General features: G+C 36.0%; 1 protein-coding gene across 3 annotated transcripts in view; it reads right to left on the bottom strand.

The window, feature by feature from the left end:
* UBA2 (ubiquitin like modifier activating enzyme 2) overlaps positions 1–24,219 on the bottom strand; it is a 41,361-nt gene that overhangs the window by 8,540 nt on the left and 8,602 nt on the right. For all 3 annotated transcript variants that reach the window (XM_063110319.1, XM_063110320.1, XM_063110321.1), the window contains 8 exons: positions 19,017–19,084; positions 18,362–18,483; positions 15,035–15,134; positions 13,641–13,807; positions 11,750–11,843; positions 11,543–11,655; positions 8,721–8,876; positions 6,800–6,896 (listed from right to left, as the gene is read on the bottom strand). In XM_063110319.1, the coding sequence (XP_062966389.1) occupies positions 6,800–6,896; positions 8,721–8,876; positions 11,543–11,655; positions 11,750–11,843; positions 13,641–13,807; positions 15,035–15,134; positions 18,362–18,483; positions 19,017–19,084 (917 nt within the window). The remainder of the gene's footprint in view (positions 1–6,799; positions 6,897–8,720; positions 8,877–11,542; positions 11,656–11,749; positions 11,844–13,640; positions 13,808–15,034; positions 15,135–18,361; positions 18,484–19,016; positions 19,085–24,219) is intronic.

Genomic DNA, 24,219 nt, shown 5'->3' with positions numbered 1-24,219 from the left:
GGGAAATTTTAAAATTCCTTGAGACAAATGAGAATGAAAACACATCATACCAAGACCTATGGAATACAGCAAAAACTGTTCCAACAGGAGAGTTTACAGCAATAAATGCAGAATAGAAGAAAGATTTCTAATAAACAACCTAACAACGCACCTCAAGCAACTAGAAAAACAACAAACTAAATACAAAATTGGCAGAAGGAAAGAAATAATGAAGCTCAGAGCAGAAATAAATAAAATAGAAACTAAAAAAAAAAAAAAATCAGAAAAACGAAAAGTTGGTTTTTTGAAAAGATAGACAAAGCTGACAAATCTTTAGCTAGACTAACCAAGAAATAAAGAGAGAAGATGCAAATAAAAATCAGAAATGAAAAGGTGACACTACAACTGATAACACAGAAATCCAAAGGATTATAAGAGACTATTATGAACAACTGCATGCCAACAAATTACAGAAGAAATGGATAGATTTCTTATACTATGTACCAAGATTAAGTTATGAAGAAATAAAAAATCTGAACAGACCAATAATGAGCGAGGAAATTCAATGAGCAATACAAAGTGTTCCATCAAAGAAAAGCCCAGGATCTGAAGACTTCATTGCTGAATTTCACCAAACATTTAAAGAACTAATACCAATTATCCTTAGATTATTCTAGAAAACCGAAGAGGAAAAGAAATACTTCCCAACTCATTTTACGAGACAAGCATTACTCTGATTCCAAAACCAGATGAGGACACAACAAAAAATGAAAATTACAGGCCAATATCCCCAATGGACATAGATGCAAAAATTCCCAACAAAATACTAGCAAACCAAATCCAACAGCACATCAAAAAGATTATAAGCCATGATCAAGTGGGATTTACCCCAGGGAAGCAAAGAAGGTTTACCATATGCGAATCAATAAATGTGATACCAAAAATAAAGACAAAAACCATATGATCATTTCAATTAACACAGAAAAAGCATGTGGCAAAATATGACATTTCTCCATAATAAAAAACTCTTAACAAACTAGGTATAGGAGGGATGTACCTCAACACAATAAAAGCCATATGTGAGAAACCCACAGCTAACATAATACTGAATGGATCAGGAGCAAGACAAAGATGGTCACTTTCACCACTTCTATTCAACCTAGTACTGGAAGTCCTTCCCAGAGCAATTATACAAGAGAAAGAAATAAAAGGCATCCAACTGGAAAGGAAGAAGTCAAACTGTCCCTGCCTGCAGATGACATGGTTTTATATATAGAAAATCCTAAGACTCCACACCAGAAACTGTTACAATAAATGAATTCAGTGAAGTTGCAAGTTACAAAATCAACACACAAAAATCGGTAGCATTTCTATATACTAATAGCAAACTATAGTGAAAAAGAAACCCAGAACACAGTTCCTTTTATAATAACTACAAAAAATATAGATACCTAGAAATAAACTTAACCAAGGAGATAAAAGAGCTCATTAGTGAAAACAATAAAACTCTGAAGAAAGAAATTGTAGAGGACACAAATAAATAGAAAGATATATCCCATGTTCATGAATTGGAAGAATATTGCTAAAATGGCCACTCTGCCCAAAGCAATCTATTTAATGCAATCTCTATCAAAATACCAATGACTACTAGGATTTTCTTAAAATAAGATTTCAAAAGCACAAACAATTAAAGCAAAAATAGACAAGTGGGATTACATCAAACTGAAAAGCTCTTCCACATCAAAGGAAACAGTTAACAGAGTGAGGAGTCAACTTATAGAATGGGAGAAAATATTTGCAAACTATACACGTGACAAGGGGTTATTATCAAGAATATATAACGAACTTAAACAACTCAACGGCAATAAAACAAATATCCCAATTGAGAAATGGGCAAAGGATCTTAATAGATATTTCTCAAATGAAGACATACTAATAGCCAACAGGCATATGAAAAAATGTTCAACATCACTAATCATCAGGGAAATGCAAATCAAAATGAGATACCACCTCACTGCAGTAAGAATGGCTATTATTGAAAAGACAAAGTGTGGGAGAGGATGTGGACAAAAGGGAACATTTGTACACTGTGGTGGGAAGTATAAACTAGTACAGCCATACGGGAAACAGTATGAAGGTTCCTCAAAAAATTAAAAATAGAACTGCCATATGATTCAGCAATTCCACTACTTGGGTATAAGTCCAAAGGAAATGAAATCAGTATGTTGAAGAGGGCTGGCTGGTTAGCTAAGTTGGTTAGAGTGGGGTACTGATAACACCAAGGTCCAGGGTTCAATCCCTGTAACTGAGAGTTGCCCCCCCCCCAAAAGCTAAAGAGATATCTGCACTCCCATGTTTACTGTAGCACTATTTCAGTAGCCAAGATATAGAATCAATCTAAGTGTCCAACAACAGACGAATGGATAAGAAAAAATACAGTATGTATTTTTTCATACTGTATTTTATTCAGTATTTATTCAGGAATATTATTCAGCCGTAAAAAAGAATGAAATCCTGTCATTTGTGGCAACATGGATGGACCTGGAGGACATTATATTAAGCCAGGCACAGAAAGACAAATACCACATGATCTCACTCATACACAGAATAGGGGTGGGGAGTTGATATTATAGAGGTAGAGAGTAAAACAGTGGTTACCTGGGACTGGGGAGGGATGGGAGGGGAGGGAGGAAAGGAAAACAGGGAGAGGTTAGCCAACGGATTCAAAATTACAATTAGAACTGGACCCCCTCTCCAACAGCCAGGCACACTGTGCCAGCGCTTTGGGGTCCACCCAGAGACCTGAGGTCTGGAGCCAGGGACCAGACCCCCCCGCCAACCAGACACACCACCAGTGCCAAGGAGCACGCCAGAAACATCACCTTCGTGTGGGAGGCCCACCACAGCCACCACAATAACCATGACTGCCACAAAAGGGGCTAGACACCACAACCACCATGCAGACGGTCCACCAGCCCCTGGAGTGCATTGACACAAGGAGAGTCACCATCACAGACCAAAGAAAAGAAGAGGATGTCTCTCTCCACAAAGTCCATTCCAGAGTGACAGAAGAAGCATCTGCTCTACGATAATATTGGAAGACATGATCACACCTCTCAGCATTGGACAGATCATCTAGGCAACAAATCAACAGAGTAACCATTACTCTTTCAGGAGAGAAGAAATCTAGGGTAATTGGGGGGGGGGTGATTGGACAAAGGGCATAATGAATAAGTATGATTTGTAACAATATATATGCCACTAATATTGATTTGATCAACATATGTCAACGTTGAACCCCCAAAATATGTATAACCAATTTTGATTAAATAAAAACTAAAAAAAACAAAAACAAAAAAACCAAAATTACAATTAGATAGGAAGAATAAGTTCTGGTGCTCTATTGCACAGTAGGAAGACTACAGTCAACAGTTAGGTTTTACATATTACATGATTGTTAGAAGAGAGGCTTTTGAATGTTATTGCCACAAAGAAATGATAAATTCATAAGGTGATGGATACACTAACTACTACCCTGACTTGATTATTATACAACATATATATATATCAAAACACCAGACTGTACCCCATAAATACATACAATTAACGATGTGTGAATTAAAACACATTTAAAGAAACAGATATTTACTTAATTATTGAGCTCAAAATATATATGTGTGTGTGTGTGTGTATATATATATATGCATTCAGCTGGCAAAGAGGTTATCTGTGACAACCTCAAACTTTTTAGTGAAGTTTACAATTCAAAAATAAGAGAAAACCTAGCTTATTTGTATAAATTTTGCATTTTTCAACACAAAATTTCAACATTTTCCAACAAAGAGCCAATGAAGTTTCCCCCAAATAATAACTCCAACCCATTTCTATCTTCCATACGTTATTTCTGCTTCGTGTTAATATCCCTATTATGCAGCACACAACTCATAGCACCCATTAGCACTCAATAAACCTATGCTACATGAATACTTCAATGAAGAGGAACCCCTGCAACTGAATTTTTGGTGTCACTAACGTCTCCTACCTATTCTGCCTTTCTGCCTCAATTATCTCTTCTTTCTTGCTTGTTCAAATGCTGCTCTATCCTGGCCTACAAAAGCATTCAAGTGTCATGAGACTGCTGCCTCATCCTGTTCCCAATTTATACCCTCCTCACAGCACTCAATCTACTTTATTGAATATCTGATCTGTGACGAATATAGATTGTCTAGAACCTGTTGACCTGTATCCCCAGTGCCTGGCACACACTAGGTAAACAACATGAGGGGTCTTTTAAAAAGTTCATGGAAAGATTCCTATTATCTTTTAATTCTATTTTCTCATAAACTTTTTGAAGTACTCCCATACATATTTTAAATTCTGGTTATCATGTTTAAAGGATATAATTTTATATGTAATTTCAATTTTCAATCCAATAATCTTCTCCTTTTTTGTTTTTTATAATTTCTTTTGTTGCTTATAAGGAAAATGCTTAGACGTTTCCCTACCTTGACACCTAAAAAAATATTGAATTTGTTCTAGCTCTTTCCCAGATTTACTTCTTGTTTTAACTGTTTAATCTATCTGGAATGTCCTTGGAGAATGATATTTCCTACCTAGCCCTCCATCTCCAAACCCTATCACACATCTGTATTAACTAAAAACCCCTCAGAACTAACACGTTCAAAAGGAAACCAGTTAACATGAGTTCTTCCCTGGGTGAATTAGCATCATCTCTGAAGACAGAGTCCAGGCAACAGTCCTGTACAGGCCTAATAATACTACTCTTCCTCACCTGTGCTCCAAATTCTAAACCTGCAAATCTCAAATCTGTTATCTGCTTATGCATTAACAAAAATCCCTCATTCTTTTTCTCCCTAACTGGCTCCCTGCCTCCACTGTCACACCTTTTTTAATACACCCTCTGCAGATTATACTGAACCACACTACTCCCCTGCTTGAACCCTGATGGGAGTGGGACAGTGGGCTACTGGTGGGGGTGGGGGTGGGGTGTCAAGGGAGGGGAGGAAGACACACACATATTACAGTATGACACAGAAAGTCCTCTAGCCTCACAACCACTGCCAAGCCCACAGAACCTCATCTTCCAGTGAAACCAAATAACTGGCCATTCCCAGTCTTTTATTATGTTTCACAAGCTAAAGCCTTTGTAGATGCCGCTCATTTCTGTCCAAATGGAGACACTCCCTTCTCTGCCCAGAAGGTCCTTATTTCATCTTCAGAAACTGATCCAAGAGTCCTCCCTTCTCCTGTGATTCTCCTTAACTCTCCTCTTCACAAAGCTAAATATATTTTCCTTCAATTCATACCTTGTTCATGCTCTTTGTTCAGTATTCCTTAGACTATACAAAATCCACTTTCTGATAATATATCCTTTCCTTCCAGGCTATAAAGTACTTCAAGCCAAGGACTGCTGTCTTATTCATCCTTGAATTATGAATATCTAAGACTATGCCTGTAACACAAGACTCCAAACATATGTGAATAACTGCTGTCTCACTCTCAACAGCACATGTATTAGGTGGAGAAGGGTCACATTTGAGCCACTAAAAATCTTGACCAATTTCCATTTTTAAGCTAGCATTTGAAAGAGCTGGCTATATCTACGGGGATAGCATCTGATCACAAATCTTTTTTTTTTTTTTTTTTTATGAAGACAGCTGGCTAGAATGGGCTTGAATATTCAGCTAGACTCCTAAAATAGACTACCACTCAAACATCAACTCCAATTACACATGACCTAATATCCCAAACAATTTCTCAACAAGCAACTACAACCAAGGGGAGAATCTTGACACTAAATCTTAATTTAAAGAAGGCTTAATGTCTGAATCCCCATCAGGATCTGGCAAAGTATACTGAATAAATGATCAGTGGACAAACAGGTGATAAGTAAATTGATGAACAGGGAAAACACTGGCTCCAAATTTTGAAAGTAATGGTACACTGGCAAAAATTGAGACATAGAGAAATCAATTAGAACGGTAACCCAAGAAATGAGCCACAGATGTGACAAAGGAGATATGAAATTTCTAAGTTCAATTAGACTGACTAGAATAGTCTGAAGGAATTTTAAAATGGAATCCTAAGAAAGCTTCAATAGAATCAGACATATTGTACCTTGTACAGCAAATGCATTAACAAAAGGGATGACCTGTTTAAACTTTTTTTTTTTTTTTTTTTTTTTTTCTTTTTCGTGACCGGCACTCAGCCAGTGAGTGTACCGGCCATTCCTATATAGGATCCGAACCCGCGGCCGCTGGGAGCGTCGCCGCGCTCCCAGCGCAGCACCCTCCCGAGTGCGCCACAGGCTCGGCCCCTGTTTAAACTTTTGAAAAAAGTGAAACCAGATACTGACTTTCAGCAATACTTCCTGCTATATAGTAGGACAAGCTATCAAGGCTTCCCCACTCTTGAACAAAACACCCAAGAGCCTTAGATTACCCTCCTCACTTTGATATAACAGCCATAATAGTCTTCTCATCATTAATTTAGCTCCTAGGATCCATGATACAGGCAAGGAGGTTCCTTGCAAATGGACAAGAACATTGTAGTCACTGTAAAATCAGTGTCTGTGCACTGGGTTATTGAGAAATAGCCTCTGAGAACATGGAGCTTGCAGATCTGAAACTGTGGTGACCAAGGCAAAGTCACCTTGGGAGAACATCTCCACAATCAAATATTGCCCCATCACTGTGACACTGAGTAATAAATACAGTGAATGGATAAACCAATGTGCACTCCTTCCTTTAAGTAGTCTCCACCCAAATGAGGGGAGCAAATTACATGCAATGTGTAATACCTTCTGTCTCTCCCTCTTCTGAAGATATTAGAATTGTTCCTTTCCCATCTTCAATTTGGACATCTGGTGCTACCATAGCAAATTTTTCTTTCACTATCTACAAGGAAAAAAGATTCAAAATATTAATATAGGTAATTAAAGACCATAAAAAAACCCTAGACTTTTTTTGTATAAAGGCTCTTACTTTCCCCTAGATTGGAAAGGGGCCAAGTCACTCTTTAAGATCCCCTAGTGCAAGCAGGAAAGCAGTGGGGATTCACCCAAGTTCTAGCCCCATGTTTCAGCACTGATGCAGATCAGACCAAACTTCCTCGAAACAGAGGACGGAGAACTCCTTGACTGGCTCTTGATATTTTGTCTTTCCCTACAGAGCAGTACTGTAATACACACTTGAAAAATTTCATCTCAGTCTCTGTGCCAACCTTGTAATGGCAGATGTTTGATAGCGGGAAAAATTTCTCAGATAACCTACTCTCTTCCTGAATGTCATCTCTTTAAATTCCAAGATGCATTTAGATGTCATAATACTGTTAAATCCTACTTGTTCCTACAAAAGAATGGAGAAACTCTCTATGGGTCTAATTACCCTATAAGTAGAAGAAATACCTTTAAGCTCAAGAATCTGTAGATACCAATGATAATTATTGCCTAAGAAAGAAAGTGGGGTAACCACCCTCTCCTGGCCAGTATACCTCTGCTGTTTCCCTGACCAAAACATAAGCTCAAATCAATCCGCCCTGTGTAGCCAGTTCTAGGAGAAAGGCCATTTTTTATCAAGCAGCCTTTCCCTTTTCAGAAAGGCCTACTCCCCCATCTTAGGAGGTATGTAAATATGCAGCATTGTGATGGACACAGTCAGAGGAATAATCAAAAGTGATCCCAAAAGTGGAAAGTGACACTCTTCTGGGTCATTTAAGAGAAATCTTCCCTAATAAAGAAACTAATCTAGCCAACTTAGGAGAAACCTAAGGACTAGACCACATCCTTAAACCCCCATTTTCCTCACTCCAGCTCTATAGTTGAATCCACATGTGCAAATGCTGTATTTCCTCAGGGACTTAACCTAACACACCAAAATCAGGTCATGTTAGAAAAGTTAGGTACCATCACCAAGCCTCAACTCAGACCTCAGAAATGATTGACAAGAGCCCCCTAATTTGATAGGAGCGGTCACTGTCCAACATCCAGAGCATCCAAAACTCTGCAAGTTACCCATATTCTTTAATACAAAGCTAGTAATTGAGATTGTGCTTTGCTGGAAATGGAAAACTTTGCCATCTTTAGTCAAGTATTCACATGGCATGTAAATACAAGAGCATCCGAAATCCAAAATGCACCAAAATCAGAAACTTTATGAGTGCCAACATGGTACTCAAAGGAAATGCTCACTGGAGCATTTTGGACTTCAGATTTGGGATGCTCAACCAGTAAAGTATAAAGCAAATATATAAAAATCACCAAAAATTCAAAATCCAAAACTTTTGGGTCTTAGGCATTTTGGATAAGGGATAATCAACCTGGACTTATCTGTTCACTGCCATAGCCAGGCCCATACAAGAATATCTATTTGCCAAAAAATACAGAATTTACTCACTATCTAGGAAACAGAGCAAAGAAGTCTTGTTTGCCATGACACTTTTCTACCACTGTACTGCCTGCGGCACATATTCCGGCCGAATACACTTATTCCTTTTTCTGAGGTATGTGGTACATATTCTGGAACCACAGACAGAAAAGCCAGCAGGAATCCAGATGGTGAAGTAACCCATGGAATCAGAGTGACACACTTCAGTAGTCAGAGTCTTTCAAAGTAATGACCTGGTGTTTAGTTTGCTATGACAGTAATACTCTAAAAGGCTAAATAGAAATTGGATTTTTCTTTCTTTTTTAAAAGGAAAAGGGAACTGGCCCCTGTACCCACCTTATCTTGTAAGGTGAGAACAGTCACTTTATGGACATTCAGCCGTACAGTCACCTCTGGCTTGCTGGCACATACATAACAATTAGGGTTGGGAGGATCCAGTGCACAAGGCACAAGGAGCTTCTTTCTTGGGTTTGGTTGTTTATTCAAAAAAATCTTTGGAGAAGAAAAAACATAAGCAAAAATCAGAAATGTGAGTACAATTTTATACTCCAAACAACCTAAAATCTTGTTTACCATACATCCAATAAAAAACGACTTAAATATTACCTTCCAGATGGCAAAAAGGATCAGGAAAAACATGACCTTAGAGCCTGGTTTTCCAACCTTCTTTTCTAATCAGTTACCATGTAAAAGGCTGGGCTTACTGACAATACATCTTGTTTTTACAAGACTTCATATTCTTTTAGCAAGAGTAAAAGCATAGCCATACTTGTACCTGATATTAAATCAGTTTCTGGGTGTCCTTCCTAGTGGTTAATCTTATCAACTTTTAAGTCAACCAACCTCTTGACAAGACCAATACACTCATTTCTCTAATTAATGATAATGCTTCCACAGATGTCTGGAATCAATGTGACTGCCTTTCTTTCCAAATTTTCTATGGTGATTATGATAAAAACACTTACATAATTAGGGGAAAAACCAATGTACTTCTGGCAGTATATGCACCTATTTACCATTTCTCTAATACCCAAGCAAAAAAGCAATTAAGAACCAAGGCGAATAAAAAATTACACTGAAATTAAGAAAGGCCCTAACCTCATACTACTAAAAAGTTTTGGGAACACGAGCAAGATTCAACACAATAGAACTAATGTCAGAAAAACAAAGGAAGTTAAGATACAAATCTTTATCTCGTGACTAAAATGTAGTACTGTATCTGTGAAGATAAATTAATTCTAAAGGAAGACCCCATGGATTCCCCCAAGCTTAAAGAATACTGGTAGTGTGGCAAGTGCTGGGTAGTAAAGTGGACAGCCTAATAAGGTGGGTTCGAAGGGTGGTAGGGATTTACTTAACTTTGGGCTTCACTGGGAAGTTAAGTGGGCTAAAGGAAATCAACAGTAATAAAAACAACTGCTATCACTATTAATACCCAGGCTAACATTATTAATCCATCCTAGTATTCACTGACAAATGTGAACAAATGAAATCCAGACATAAGTATCAATAGTCCAAGAGTTGGGCCGACCCCGTGGCACACTCGGGAGAGTGCGGCGCTGTGCGCTCACTGGCTGAGCGTGGTGTAGCCGGTCACAAAAAAAAAAAAAAAATAGTCCAAGAGTTGGTTGGATGCCAACAGGCAAAGAAACGAGAAGGATGTTATAGGAAACGACAGACATTTTAATAAGTTCAATAATTAATACATATTGTTTGTAAGCTCAAAGGGATACTGTAGCCATAATATAAGCTCAGACTACTATAAAAGGCAGAAGTCAAAATATAAAGTTGTTAGGAATTAAAATATGATAACCAAAATAAAAGTTTAAATAGAAAACTGAATCAAGATGGCAGACTGGCGATATGATTCTATGTTCCTTCAACCTTTCATGAAAACCATAAAAGATATTTTAAGCATACCTCAATGATGGCACTGAAAAATAAGAATACCATCACAGATTAAACATTAAATGTGTCCTTTTATTTCAACAGTATAAAAAAAAGGAAAACCTAAACAAAAGCAAAAGTATTGGCTATACTACTTTTTAGGAAGTATTTTTGAGCTGGTAAGAAAGCAAAGCATTTCCAGACACAAACTCAACAGAAAGCAGGAATCCAAAGAGAATCCAAGTAGCTTTAATTTTAAGATATAAACCTAGCCCATCCCCTATTAATATAGGCAACTCTTATAATAGGAGACACGTAAAACAAGGACCTAAAAGGGGAGGAAAATAAAGAGGAGAAAAAAAAACTTCTCCACAGAAATGGCATGAAAAATTAACTTGACCTTGGTACTTAGTAGAGGGGGAAATATCTTCCCATGTCATTCATTACGATAAGATAGGGTTCATGCAGATTTGCTGTCTAAATACATACATGGGTAGAAAAACCTAAACCTGAGAATTAAAAATAATTTTTTTACAGAATTTTTCTGTATTGGTAGTGCCCCAAGCACTCAAATTTAAGTAAATACAAATGCTCTTTTGAAGAAGTACGCCTTCAACAGGTCTTTAATGCATTACAACAGATACAGTTCTAATTCACATTAATTCAGTTAAAAAAAAAATCATAAACCATACAAGCAAACAAAATGCTATGAGAGAAGGCTGGCCAGTTAGCTCAGCTGGTTAGACAGAGCATGGTGTTGTAACACTAAGGTCAAGGATTTGGATCCCCGTACCAGCCAGTCACCAAAACACTACACCATAAAGATTTCAAACATTAACATTATCAAAGAATATAAAATAACTAAAATAAAAAGAGAAAACTAAAAAGAATGACTGAAGAACAGAGGACTATAAAATGACCAAGCAAATTTTAAAAACGATAGAACTCTTAGAATTAAAAAACAATTGAAAAAACTTCTTAGTATAACAACCCCACAGTGAATTGCTACAAGAATTCAGTAAAATTGGAAGTTAGAAGCAAATTAGCTTCTGTTTCCACTTATTAAACAAAAATAAAAGAAGCAAATGTGCTTTTCTTTTGTTGTAATTTCCAGGAAGCTTACTTAAACATGCACTTGTGAGGTAACCAGAACAATTTTTCCAATGCTTCAAGCCAACTTTACTGTTTTAATTTTAAAAACTGTTTAATGTGCTTTTTATAAATTACTTTCAAAAAGAGGTTGAATAAAAAATGCAAATAGAAATACTCACTGTTCTACACTGGTCTATTTTTCCTGATAAAATCTTCAATCCTTCCAATACTATCAACCCAGCAATCACTGCATTAGTAGTAGCAATAGCAGGAATAATGTTCCCTGCCATTGCTGGGGGGAAAAAAAGATAAATATGTTTAGCTGTTAAAGAAAAAAAAAAACTTTTGAGGTTTCGACGATGCAACTGAATTACAGAACAACTTACATTTTATATCAAATCTGCTCTTCATATTCATACTGAAAATATGCATCCTGAGGTTTGCAGCAGAGGTGACAAAATCCATTGCAGATGGGTCATCCTGCCAATAATTATACAATTTGACAAGTCTTCCCACAAATTTATTCACGAGTTTGATTAGTATTACTTTCAGAACAATACTTTCACATGTTCATAACACTCAGACTGTCAACTACAACAAGGTGTGATCTTGAGGGAGAGGCCAGTCAGGTAGAGCCTCACAGCATGGAAGGTTGAGTAAGTAGGGGGCAGGGTTTCATCATCAGCTTCTCTGGTCCAGGAATGTAGTCTGACAAGAACACCAAGAACCACCAGACTTCCAGGAATTCGCTCTTGCTTAAACAAATGCACTGGAGACTAAGTGTTTACACCAGAACACCAATTCCATTCACTGACAATGGAAACCCTTTTCTTGGGTCTGTTAGTAATGAGAAGGTTGTTAGACAAGCACAAAATTTCAGGAAAGAAGATAAAGGCCATTTGAGAAAGCTGTTTCATTAAAGCCTCGAAAAAATCTGACTACTATTCCTTTCAACTCCCTTCATCTACCACTCTCCCATATATGCTGTTTCTTCAGATAAGGCAATGCACTCAAAGTTTTCCCTTAACAATTTGTATTTTTCCTGAGACTATACCTTATTCTCTTTAATTAGATTTCAGTAAGGCTTCCTGCTTTGAATTGAGAAGATACTATTGTAGTCTAAAATTCAGAAGCATCATAGTATAGAAGAAAAGGCATCGATAGGATATGGTTCTTTGTATACATACTTATTGGTTGGGTGAGCAACCTCAGGCAAGTCAACCACCCTCAGTCAAAATCTCTTAATCTGTCAAACAGGGGATGATCCACATCTGATAAGGCTGTGGTGAGAACTAAGTAAGAATATTTAACAGTACTCAACACAGTGTTCATCAGCTATTTCCTAGGCATCTGGCTTATCACACGCATTAGGTGTAGACTTTATTCAAGAGGGTAACAATTCCCAGTTCCAAGGGTTCTTTATTTAGCCCCTATGTACTGATGAAAAACCTCCCAAATCACTAGTATAACAACGAAAACATGAAAAAAAAAGTTACCCTTTATATCACGTAAACCCAAGAGACTAATGTTTATAACAATCTCCAAAATCTAAATTTACTAGATTTTAGATATCTAATTCAGACAAAGTTCCAAAACTTGTACACACAAAGTTAAAATTTGTACAAAGTTATCTTAGGTTTCTAAAACTGGCCAAATTCTTTTTTCTTACTTTAAAACCCATGGTAAATCTTTACCACCATAGCAACATGTAAACTTTATTAGATAAGTCACTTATGGCCACAGAAAATACTAACTACAATTAAGTAAAATTAACTCATAATATCAAAATTTAAAATGACATCTATTCACAAAGTACTAAATATTATTTTAGCTTCTAAGAATAATTACATTTCATTTTTGCATTGAGGTCTGTTTCTGAGACCTCTGAAACAGTTATAACTATTTCAAAAGAAAGGAAATTTTATTGCTTTCAAGGTCAAATAAGTCTGAGCTGTTATCTCCGAAAGGATTGCATGACTTCTTTTAACACATCTACTTACATAAGTTAAAGCCTATTTTCTTCAGTCAGTCAAAAGTCACAAACCATGAACACATTACTAGACTCCCAAATGAAATTTTATAATATTGCTTGAATTCTTGTATAGAAAATTCAGTTCGTTATAGTAATTACAGATAACATCCACAACAAATTCAATGTGTTTCCTCAAAATCTGGTAGAATAAACAATATCCAAAAAATTACGAGCTTCTCATACAGCTCAAGAACTAAAACATATATTTGAAATATAAGTAATGGCCACACATTTTCAAAACAAACCTTATCCCATATGAGCTCGGCTCCATCCCCTTTTTCTGCTAAATGAACTCTCAAAGTCTCAATGCTCTTTGAGAAAAGACTTGCATAGCTCTTTACATCTAGAACCTGCTGGTCTTTCAGACCTAACTGGGGTTCACTTTGTTGATCCGATGTATTGGTCTCTTCTCCTAAGGGAAAAAATATTAGAAATTTCACTAACAAATGCCATTTCTCTACTGTGTTCTATTTAACAAATTCAATCACTGACCAATAAGAAAATCGAAGAATATGAAACATATTCCATTAAAATAATTATCACTACAATACAAATATCTGTACCAGAAAACTGTCAATTAAAATTGTAAGAACCCAAATGCCCCAAGGGATCACACCGTGATCACATAAGCCCCACCGTGATCACATAAGCCACACCCCATCATGGCGCTGGTTGCCCTTCTCTTCCGCATTCTCCTTCCCCCCGAATTGCACGCCAATCAGCTCCCTCCCAAGCCCCATGCGGTATGCTAAATAGGGATTGTATTTTATACCAATCAGCTTTCCCTTAAAACCCTATATATATGTGTGTGCCTAATAAAACCAGCTCTCTCTGGTGGATCGTCAACTGGTGTCGACTGACTTGTCCTTTTCAAAAATCGAGATGGGAAAGATGTAAAACCACCTCAGGACATCATAGGGTCAGCGGGAAATTCAAGGATATAATATAGATAAGATGATAGACATTACCTCCAGCAAACAATCAGCACTAAATGGAAACTATTAGTCATATTTGAATTTGTATAAGGTAAGTACCCCACATTGTTGAGAACAGCTCCAAAGTGACATTCAAAGTCTCCTGGAATCTTTTAAGTTCCAATGCACTCTGCACTGCTATGCATAAATTGCAATACAGTTCAGATAAGGGAGACACACAATGTATTGAGGGGAAGTGGGATAAGAAAGTAATAACAATAGTTTTTTCCTCTGCATTTAAAATTTAAAATGTGTTTCTAAATTAAATTTTAAAGAGGGTACAAAGATGTATGAACATATACACTCATCACAACACTTTTCAGGAAAAATAGGAAACAACTACTTGTTAATCAATAAGGAACTAGTTAAATACTACTAATTGAAAAGAGTCAGAGTATACATAAATGGAGTCATACTATTTGTAAAGCGGATATATGTACCTATGTGCATAGAATCGACTGACTACCAAAACATTCCTTAAAACGTTAATAATGGCTATTACTCTTAAGTAATGGGACGTCCAGTGATTTTCCTTCTTCATATCTTTTTGAATTGTTTATATGTATGAACACATGCCATTTTCAAGAAATAATAGGGCTCTTTAAAGACTTTAGATGAAAGAATCTCCATTTTAGGTATCCCAAAGACCAAAACATATTCTTTACCTTGACTTTGTACTTCAGCCCAGTCCAATGGAACTGGAGGTTTCCTTTTCCGCCACAGTTTGTCCATGGTCAATAGATACCTGATATCATCTTTAAAAAGCTTAAAAAAAAGGATAAATCCCATAAACATTATAGTCCCTAAAAGGTGATAAAATATAATCAAACTTCATTGCTGACTTATAAATATGACACTGTGAAATTTGATTTAAAGACATATGGCACATACCAGTAAATAACAATTTTCAAAAGGAAAAACATTTGTAATAAGAAATTTTACATAGAATCCCTACATTTAAAACAGTTAAGGGCTGGTCCGTGGCTCACTCGGGAGAGTGTGGTGCTGATAACACCAAGGCCACGGGTTCGGATCCCTATATAGGGATAGTTCACTAGGGAGAGCATGGTGCTGACGACAACACCAAGTCAAGGGTTAAGATCCCCTTACTGGTCATCTTAAAAAAAAAAAAAAAAAAAAACAGTTAAAAGCAGAAGTGCTCTGGGGAAAGCAGGGCAAAGGATCTCTGAACTGTGCCAACTGCCCCTGCCGTCCTGAGTCACCTCCCCCAAAACTACAAATACCAGTGTGAAGCACAAACATACAAATTAAGAGGGTGGATAAACATATACCAATTCCACAAGAATATGACCACTGAGCCTAGTGATCGCCAAGTTCACCGGTACACACCAACAAAGCATGCACATTCTAAAAGTAAAGTGCTCAACAACAGAATTTCTTATGTACAACATCTCTGAAATGTGCTCTCTCCCCACCAAGAAACACGCCCAAACACAAAAATATAGCAAAACTAAAGCACCCAAATGCACAAACAATTATTACTACAAAAACCACTTATAGACTGAGAAATCATCACAGAAAAATATGTGGTAGAATTTCAGGTGATTTTACTATTTCTACTTTTTCCTAATCTGCATTTTCTATTGTTGATTAATTTATTCAACATTTATTGCGGGTACCAGGTAAGAATCTAGATCTGGCTAAATTAAAAAGTTAGAACTACTTCTATCAAAATATACTCAATATTTAGTTTTTAAATATTTTTATTTAAAAATAGCTTTATTGAGCATCTTAAATCACTAGAAAACAAGTCAAATATGCAAATAATTAGAATACAATTTAGTGTAAAAATCACAAAGCCTTCAGTACTATAGGGATTTTTGTTTTATCTGTCTGAATAATAAGGAAAGAGTACAAGGAAATGGTAACATTTGAAATGGGTACACAGGCAAGGAGATGAGGAATCCATTATGATTTGGGTAATAAATGTGGATGGGGACATTTTGTTGAGGACCTTGAACACTTAGCTAAAAACCCTGGTAGGCAAGGGAGAATCAGCACAGTTTTTCAAGCACAAGCTCCACCACCTTCTCCTTTATCCAACTACTACCAAATATTAGGAGTCCCTGAGACTTTTCTACTGACCAATCTTCTCACTCTACCCTCACTGATCTATCATGTCCACTCCCATTAGTTAAATCATCTCTAAACCTGACTCTCATCCACATTAACAGTCTAAACCTCTCTACCTACCTACAGAACCACTTGTCATCTCTCTAATGTTCCAGAGAAATCTCAAACGAGTTCACAACTGATTTCATCACCTTTTCCTATCTCAACTCCTACACACACATTTGCTTTCCATCTCACCTATCTCAGAGAATGGGACCTCTTTACATCCTGCTGCCCAATAAGAAACCAGGTATCATTTATCATTCTTGATTCTTCACTGTTCCTCACTATAAAGTCCTATTGAGACTATGTCTCCTCCATCCTCGACTAGGAGTGGAGATGGCTTATACTTCAGATTACTCTGGCACTGCACAACTCCAGGGGTACTGTCCCATATTGGTTACAATATGAATATCAGGTCCTAGAGTGGTGCAGTGCACCCCCTCTATGTCGTTAATAGTGATCCTGTAAGACGACCTTTCAATGGATTCCCACTGCCTAGTAAGTCTTGCCTGACCTGGCCTCAGCTTATCTTACCAGTTATCTTCCCACTTTCCCCTTTAATGAGAATTATTTTAGTGTATAATCAAAACAAAAACAATTTTCCAAGAAAAAGCTGTAGCGAGGAAAGAAATGCCAATAGGCTTAAGAGAGTCAACTTGTAACATCTGTTACCACTGAGGAAAAGAGGTGAAGCTAGCTAGAGAGAGCAAGCAGTGAGCCATATGCTTTGGACATTGGGACCTGTGCATGTCAGAAAGACGGAGCCAAAAAAGAAAAAAATCCAAGATGCAAAGAGAAAATACTGTTCAAAGAATAAGGTACAAAGGGAAGGAAAACCGCCATATGGAAGAGTTAGCGTTCATCAAAAGAGGTTTCTCTCCAACAGAAGGGAAAAAATAAAGTGTGCAGTGAAGCTGGACATTCTCTCAACAGAAAAATTATGTCCAATGGCTTCCAACTTGTTACCATATCCTTAAGGTCATCTGCTCAGTGAAGGTTGCAAAAGTATATTAGTCAGTTTAAGAGCTGAGAAAGTTTCAAGGACCTACCGTGATAAACTTGCTAGGGAGCCAAAGTAAAAAAAAAAAAAAAAAAAAGTCTTTTAAAACACAGACCAGAGGGCCTGGCTGTGCAATAATTAGGTAGACCCAATCAAAACAAACTTGTAGATTTCTTGAAAAATATTCAGCAGGCAAATAATACACACTAAAGAGGCATTTTACCAAGAAAAAGAGGCTTAGGGATTCAAGGGTGATTTAAAATATGCCAGTTAAACCACCAACAGAAGATTTGACCAGGAAATGGACAAAAGTGAAGATGAGTAGCAGGAGGAACCAAAAATCAGTTATAAGGAAAACCAAAAAGTTCTGTGAAAGTCAGGAAAGGAAGGACAACCAAGAGTGTATATAATAAGCAAGTCTGTGTATTTTACCTCCTACAAAGAGGCTACATTTATACTTATACTATATTTAGTGTTAAGTGCTAAAATTTCAGAACTTGCTTGTCCAGACTACATCAATCATTCTGTTGAATCATTCTAGCATTAACATATACACAGAAAGAAGCTTAATTCGATTTACATATTATTTTAAAATAAACAGAATTAGGATTATAAATCTGGGGAAGCAGGGAGAAGGAAAAGTGGTGGACTAATGGGTATAAAATTATGCTATCTACACTTAGTGAATCATTGTGCAGTATATGCATGTATTGAAATATCACAGTGTACTCCACAAATATGTGCAAGCAAATGTTAAACTATTTTTAATAAAATAATAATAAAATGTTGAAGCACACATACACATTAAAAAAAAAATCATAAACCTGTCCACGATTATAAAGAAAGTAAACCTAACCTTGGTAAAAAGTTTAACTGGATCATATCCAGTTGATTTAGCCCATTCCTTAGTGGAAATACGTTTAATGTCACCATCTTCATTAGATGCTCTGGCTCTAGCTTCAGCTTCTGTTGGTTCCCCTGTAAAACAAACATATTATTTCCAACTGTAATAAATATAGAACTGAGCTCTTACTAACCTCTGGGGGAAAAAAAGTCATCCATGGAAGTCTTGTGCATGTGACACATGCTGAATTTGAAGAGACAGGAAAATAACATGCTTATCAGCATCTTTTCTACCTCAGTTTCTGAAGGCTTCATGTATGTTCAAAAATAAATCCCTAGCTCTATTTACTAGATGTATGAAATTTCTCTGTTATCTTGATTTCCTCACCAGTAAAATGGGACTATCCTTTTTGTCAAACATTGTTTTAAAAATGAGGTAACACATGTATGTTAAGCACACAAACAGCAAATATTTTTTTTTCTCTTAAGCTACCAATATTAGGGGCTGGCCCGTGGCTCACTCGGGAGAATGTGGTGCTGACAAGACCAAGTCAAGGGTTAAGATCCCCTTACTGGTCATCTTTAAAAAAAAAAGCTGCCAATATTAAATTAGTAAAATAAAGGTAGGAGTCACTGATAAGAAAACATATGCCAAATAGTTTACTCACAGGCAGCTTCAGGGTCAGCTCTGTCAGGAGATACTTCTTGATCAGCATCTTCTTCCCCAAACAACTGGCTATAATTTAAGAGTAGTAAATATTTATGTACAACAAAGCACTCTCAACAGATGGGCTTTATTTCTCCTACTTTCCTCACAAACACCTAACTTACAATATACAAAATGTTCAGCAGGGATAAAGAGTGAACAACTGATAAATTACACTTTATAAACCTAAAAGCATCAAAGTATTCTGTTTAGATAGCTTGCATCTTAATTTCAATCACAATGCAAGCAAGGCTGAATTTTAGAAGACCTATATCCATCTTCATGCTCTCCACCTAGCATGGCTTTGCACATTGCAATGTTAAAATCTCTGAACAAGAAACACATGAGTGGCTTTTACATTCCAACCTGGATAACATTCTAACGCCAAGAAAATGTCTGTGAACTACATCTGTGGCTAGCTGTTCAACAAACATTACTATACAACTGACGTGCAGGGTCCTGTGCTAGGTGCAGGAAATTCAGCAGTAAACAAGAGATACTTTTTCTTTCATGGTAGTATGTATTTTTACTACTGAACAGAATCTTAAGAAACAATATAAAAGTATTAAGCTGAAATTCTCTTTTATCAATCAAGTTATCCAAAAAAATTTTTGATAACCCTTACAGATATAAAACTTAGCAACTTTTCCTCAAGCATAACGACTTAAAGTTACTTTAAAAGGAATCCCTTTTACAATAAAACCCTCCCCAAAATCTATAATCTCAAAACTCCTGATACACTATACAATAAAATGCCCATTTGGTTGTACCAATTTACACCCCCAACAAAATGGTGTATAAGAGTTCCTATTGATTCACTTCCTCTCTAGACTTAACGCTCTCCTACTAGTGAGTATAAAATAGTATTTCATTGTGGACTTATATTTGGGTTTCCCTTTAACTGAAAAAGGCTTGTTCACATTAGTTTTGTCAGGTTATCTTCTTATTGATTGCAGAAATGTATTTTGGATTGCAATCTTTAGCTGATCATATGTCACAAACATTTTCTCCTATATCGTGGCTTATTGTTTACACATCATTTAATGTTTTTTGATGACAAGATATGTTTAATGAATTTAAATGTATCACTTTTCTTTTACTGTTAGGACTTACTGCATATTAAGAATCTGTTCCCTAAACTCGAGGACAAAAATTTCATCATACATTATAAGAGCCTAAAGTTTTGCCTGTCACATCTAAATCCTTAATCCACCTGGACTTAAACTTAATATATTGTTTAAAGTAGGAAATGAAAATTTTTTCCATACTGATAACCAATTCCCTACCTTTTATTTAATCCCTTCTTTCACTAGGATCTATTATGTGACCTCAGTCATGAGATGTGTATTCTGTCCCAATGGTCTGTTTATCTGTCCCTGCATCAACAACACACTAAATTATTTTTAGTTTATGTTAAATCTTAACATCTGTTAGAGCAACTAACCACAACTCATTCTTCTTCAGAAGTGTTTTGTCTCGTCTTGGGTCCTATTCTTCCATATTCATTTTAGAATCAGCTGAACAAGTTCCAATAAAACCACTGATGAGATTTTAATTGGAATTGCATTGAATCTCTAGCTCAATTTGGAGACATACTAACAGTATGGGGACTCAAATGACATACTAACAGTATTGGGACTTCCAATCCACACACACACACTCTGTCCTTTTATTTATTACTTCTTTTTATGTTCTCATAGTTATTAATTTTTTACATTGGTCTTATACATCTTAAGATTTATTCTCAGGTACTTTTTGATGTGTTTGTATTTAGTTATCTCTTATAGTTAGTTATATGATTCTATAGTTACCTATTCTTAAACTACATTTTCTAACTACCTGATGTTATATATAGAAATGCCATTGGTTGTTTTATACTGATCTTTTAGTCAACCATGTTTCTAAAATGTCATTATTTCTACTAATTTATCTGTATATTCTTTACAGTTTTCTATGTAGGTAACCATGTATGTGCAAATGACAACAGTTTTGTTTCTTCCTTTCCCAATTCTTAAGCCTATATTTTCTTTTTCTTGTCTTATTGTGTTGGCTAAGAATATCCAATACAACACCAAACACAAGCAGCAATAATGGGTATCCTTATCTTGTCCCTCATTTCAAAGTGGATGCTTTAAAATTTTTATCATCAAAAATAATGCCAGCATTATATAATTCATAAACTTATGGATGGTAAATGGTGGGAGCAAATTTTCTGACCACTGAAATGGACTTTACACATAAGCAAGGGGAGGAAGCAAGTGGAAAAAAGTTAGAATGATCCATGTGGTAATTGATTAGAGTTGGAGACACTGAACATGAACTTATACTTAGCTTAATATGGATGTCTAGATACAGAAATATTTACACACATATGCACAAGTTAATATAAACGTTTGTTTTTTTCTCTGTCAGCTAGAGGATGTAAAACAACACCCTAGAAGAATGCGTAAGCACCCAGATATTGATTGCTAAAACCATTCTTTAATAAAAGGAACTGGGACACCTTGGCAAAATGGCTTATTCTAAGACCAGGACAGGAATTACACAAAGCGTGCCTGGAACATCTTGTACTGACACACACACGCACGCACGCACGCACACACACACACACACACGCCAAAGAGCACAGAGCAGATTGAAAGAGCTCCTAATGGCCAAAGCTAAAACAATTTGAGTAACAAAGTAGTATTGGATTACAACCCAAAGCATAAAATATATTCAATACCAACGAGTCCACATTGACATAAATGATTCAATAAATAATGAATAAATGGGGGAGAAGAAACAAATCTCCCAGGCAGAAAAACTCCAAATAATTTATGTAGCTACTCTGCCCTCAAGGAGGTAGGACATAACTCTCCACTCCTCAGGACTGGGCTGCCCACAGTTACTTCTTTCTAAAGTGTATAGTACAGCATGGAAGGGGGAAGAAAAAAAAGTACCTGTATAGTGGAAAACCTGACAAACCCTCCCTCATTCAGGTGATCAAAGCCAACATCAGCAATTATATATCATGGTGATAGCATTATCCTTGATAGAATGTGATGAAAATGGCACTTTACCTCTGGGTATTCCCGTCAACCCAAAACCCGTTTTATCATGAGAAAACATCAGCCAAATTCTAATAGAGAGGCCTCCTACAAAATACCTGACCAATGTTCCCCAAACTGTCAAGGACATCAAAAAAAAGAAAGTCTAAGAAACTTTCACAGCCAAGAGGAGTCTAAAGAGACACGACAATTGTAATGTGGTATCCTGGTTGTGATCATGGAAAAGAATGACACTGAGTAAAAACTAAGTAAAACTAAATAAACTGTGGACTTTATTAATAATATATCAACCATTAGTTCATTAATTGTTACATATGTATCATACTAATATAAAATGTTAATAGTAGGGGAAAGTGGGTACGGAGGTACATGGGATCTGTGTCCTATCTTCTCAATTTTCTATAAATCTAAAACTGTTGTAAAAAAGTAAAGTCTATTAAAAAAAGAAAAAAAATGTTTGCCAAATAAATAAAGCTTAAAGTGCTTTGTTTTGTAAAAATTTGTCAGGTTCACTTATGATGTATACTTTTCTGAGTACATATATGTAATATCTTAATCAAAAATTAAAGACAATGTTTGCTGTAGGTTTCTACAAAATACCCTTTATCAGGTTGAGAAAGTTATTGTCTCCTTCTATTTTACTAAGCTTTGCCATGAAAGGATGCTTGTTAAATTTTACCAAATGTTTTTTCTACATCTAGGAAGATTATGATTATATAGTTTCTCTTTAATTTCTTAATGAAGTGAAGGACATCTACAGATTTTCTACCGTTAAACTATGCTTACATTCCTGAATAAATACAACTTGGTTATGGTATACTCTTTGCTTTATATGGCTAAATTCATATGCTAATATTTTGTATAGAATTTATGAATGAGACTGCAATTTTCCTTTTCTTATACCATAATGGCCTTGGACTGATTTTGGTTATCAAAGACATGATAGCCCCATAATATGAACTAAGTAGTATTCCGTTTTCTTATTTCTTTGGGAATTTGCCTAAGATGAGAATACTACATTCCTCGCAAGTGTAGTGAAATTCATCTGCAGAATCACATAAATTTAGTCCATTAATCAGAAGAATTTAAATTACTGATTACATGTCTCTACAGTATAATATCATATTCAGGCTATTTCTTTTTGAGTCAGGTTTGTAAGTTTTCTGAAAATAAATTTACCCAGATCTTCAAATTTCTCAATGTACTGGCATGGTCTTTTATTATTACTATTACTATTATTACTATTATTATCATCATCATCATCCTTCTCCCCCTTATTATCAATCTAATCTGTGCTATCATAGATTATGTTCCCCATTTAGTTCTTATTCATCCCTCCTCTCCGATTTTGTTTTTTCTTTCTTTTTTCCTATTTTGTAATCAAACTTGCCAGTTTTTTTTCCTGCTCTTATTTCAATTAATAGTCATGCATTGCCTAACAATGGGGTATGTTCTGAGAAACACATCATTAGGCAATTTTGTTGTTTTCTGAACATTATAGTGTACTTACACAAACTTAGATGGAATAGCTTACTACATACCTAGGCTACATGTATAGCCTACTGCTCTTAGGCTACAAACCTATATAGCATGTTACTTTACTGAATACTGTAGGCAACTGTAACACAACAGTAAGTATTTGTGTATCTAAACATAGAAAAGGCACAGTAAAAATACAGTATAAAAGATTAAAAAATGGAGCTTGCAGGACTGGAAGTTGTTCTGCTTGAGTCTGTGAGTGGTGAGTGAATGTGAAGGCTTAGGACATTACTGTACACTACCAAAGACTTTATAAACACTATATGCTTAGGATACACTAAATCTATAAAAAAAATTAATTGCACTACGACACAATTACTCACCATGTGATAGTAATTTTTCAACTCCATTTTAAACTTTTTTTTGGTGGGGGGGTAGGATACTTTTTTATTTTTATTATTCATTCCCTCACTGCCCTCCATTATAATCTTATGGGACCACTGTCGTATATGCGGTCCACCACTGACCAAAATGTTGTGGTGCATGACTATCCTTCCTTCTCATTTTTAAAAATATGTTTCTGTGGTTCATTTTCTAATTTAAGTGGGATTCTTACCTCATTAATATTCAGCTGTT

The sequence above is a fragment of the Cynocephalus volans genome, chromosome 10 (assembly GCF_027409185.1).
Source record: "Cynocephalus volans isolate mCynVol1 chromosome 10, mCynVol1.pri, whole genome shotgun sequence".
In the NCBI taxonomy this organism is placed as follows: domain Eukaryota; kingdom Metazoa; phylum Chordata; class Mammalia; order Dermoptera; family Cynocephalidae; genus Cynocephalus; species Cynocephalus volans.
The sequence above is the reverse complement of the archived record's forward strand: the minus strand, read 5'-3'. Positions and strand labels throughout refer to the sequence as shown.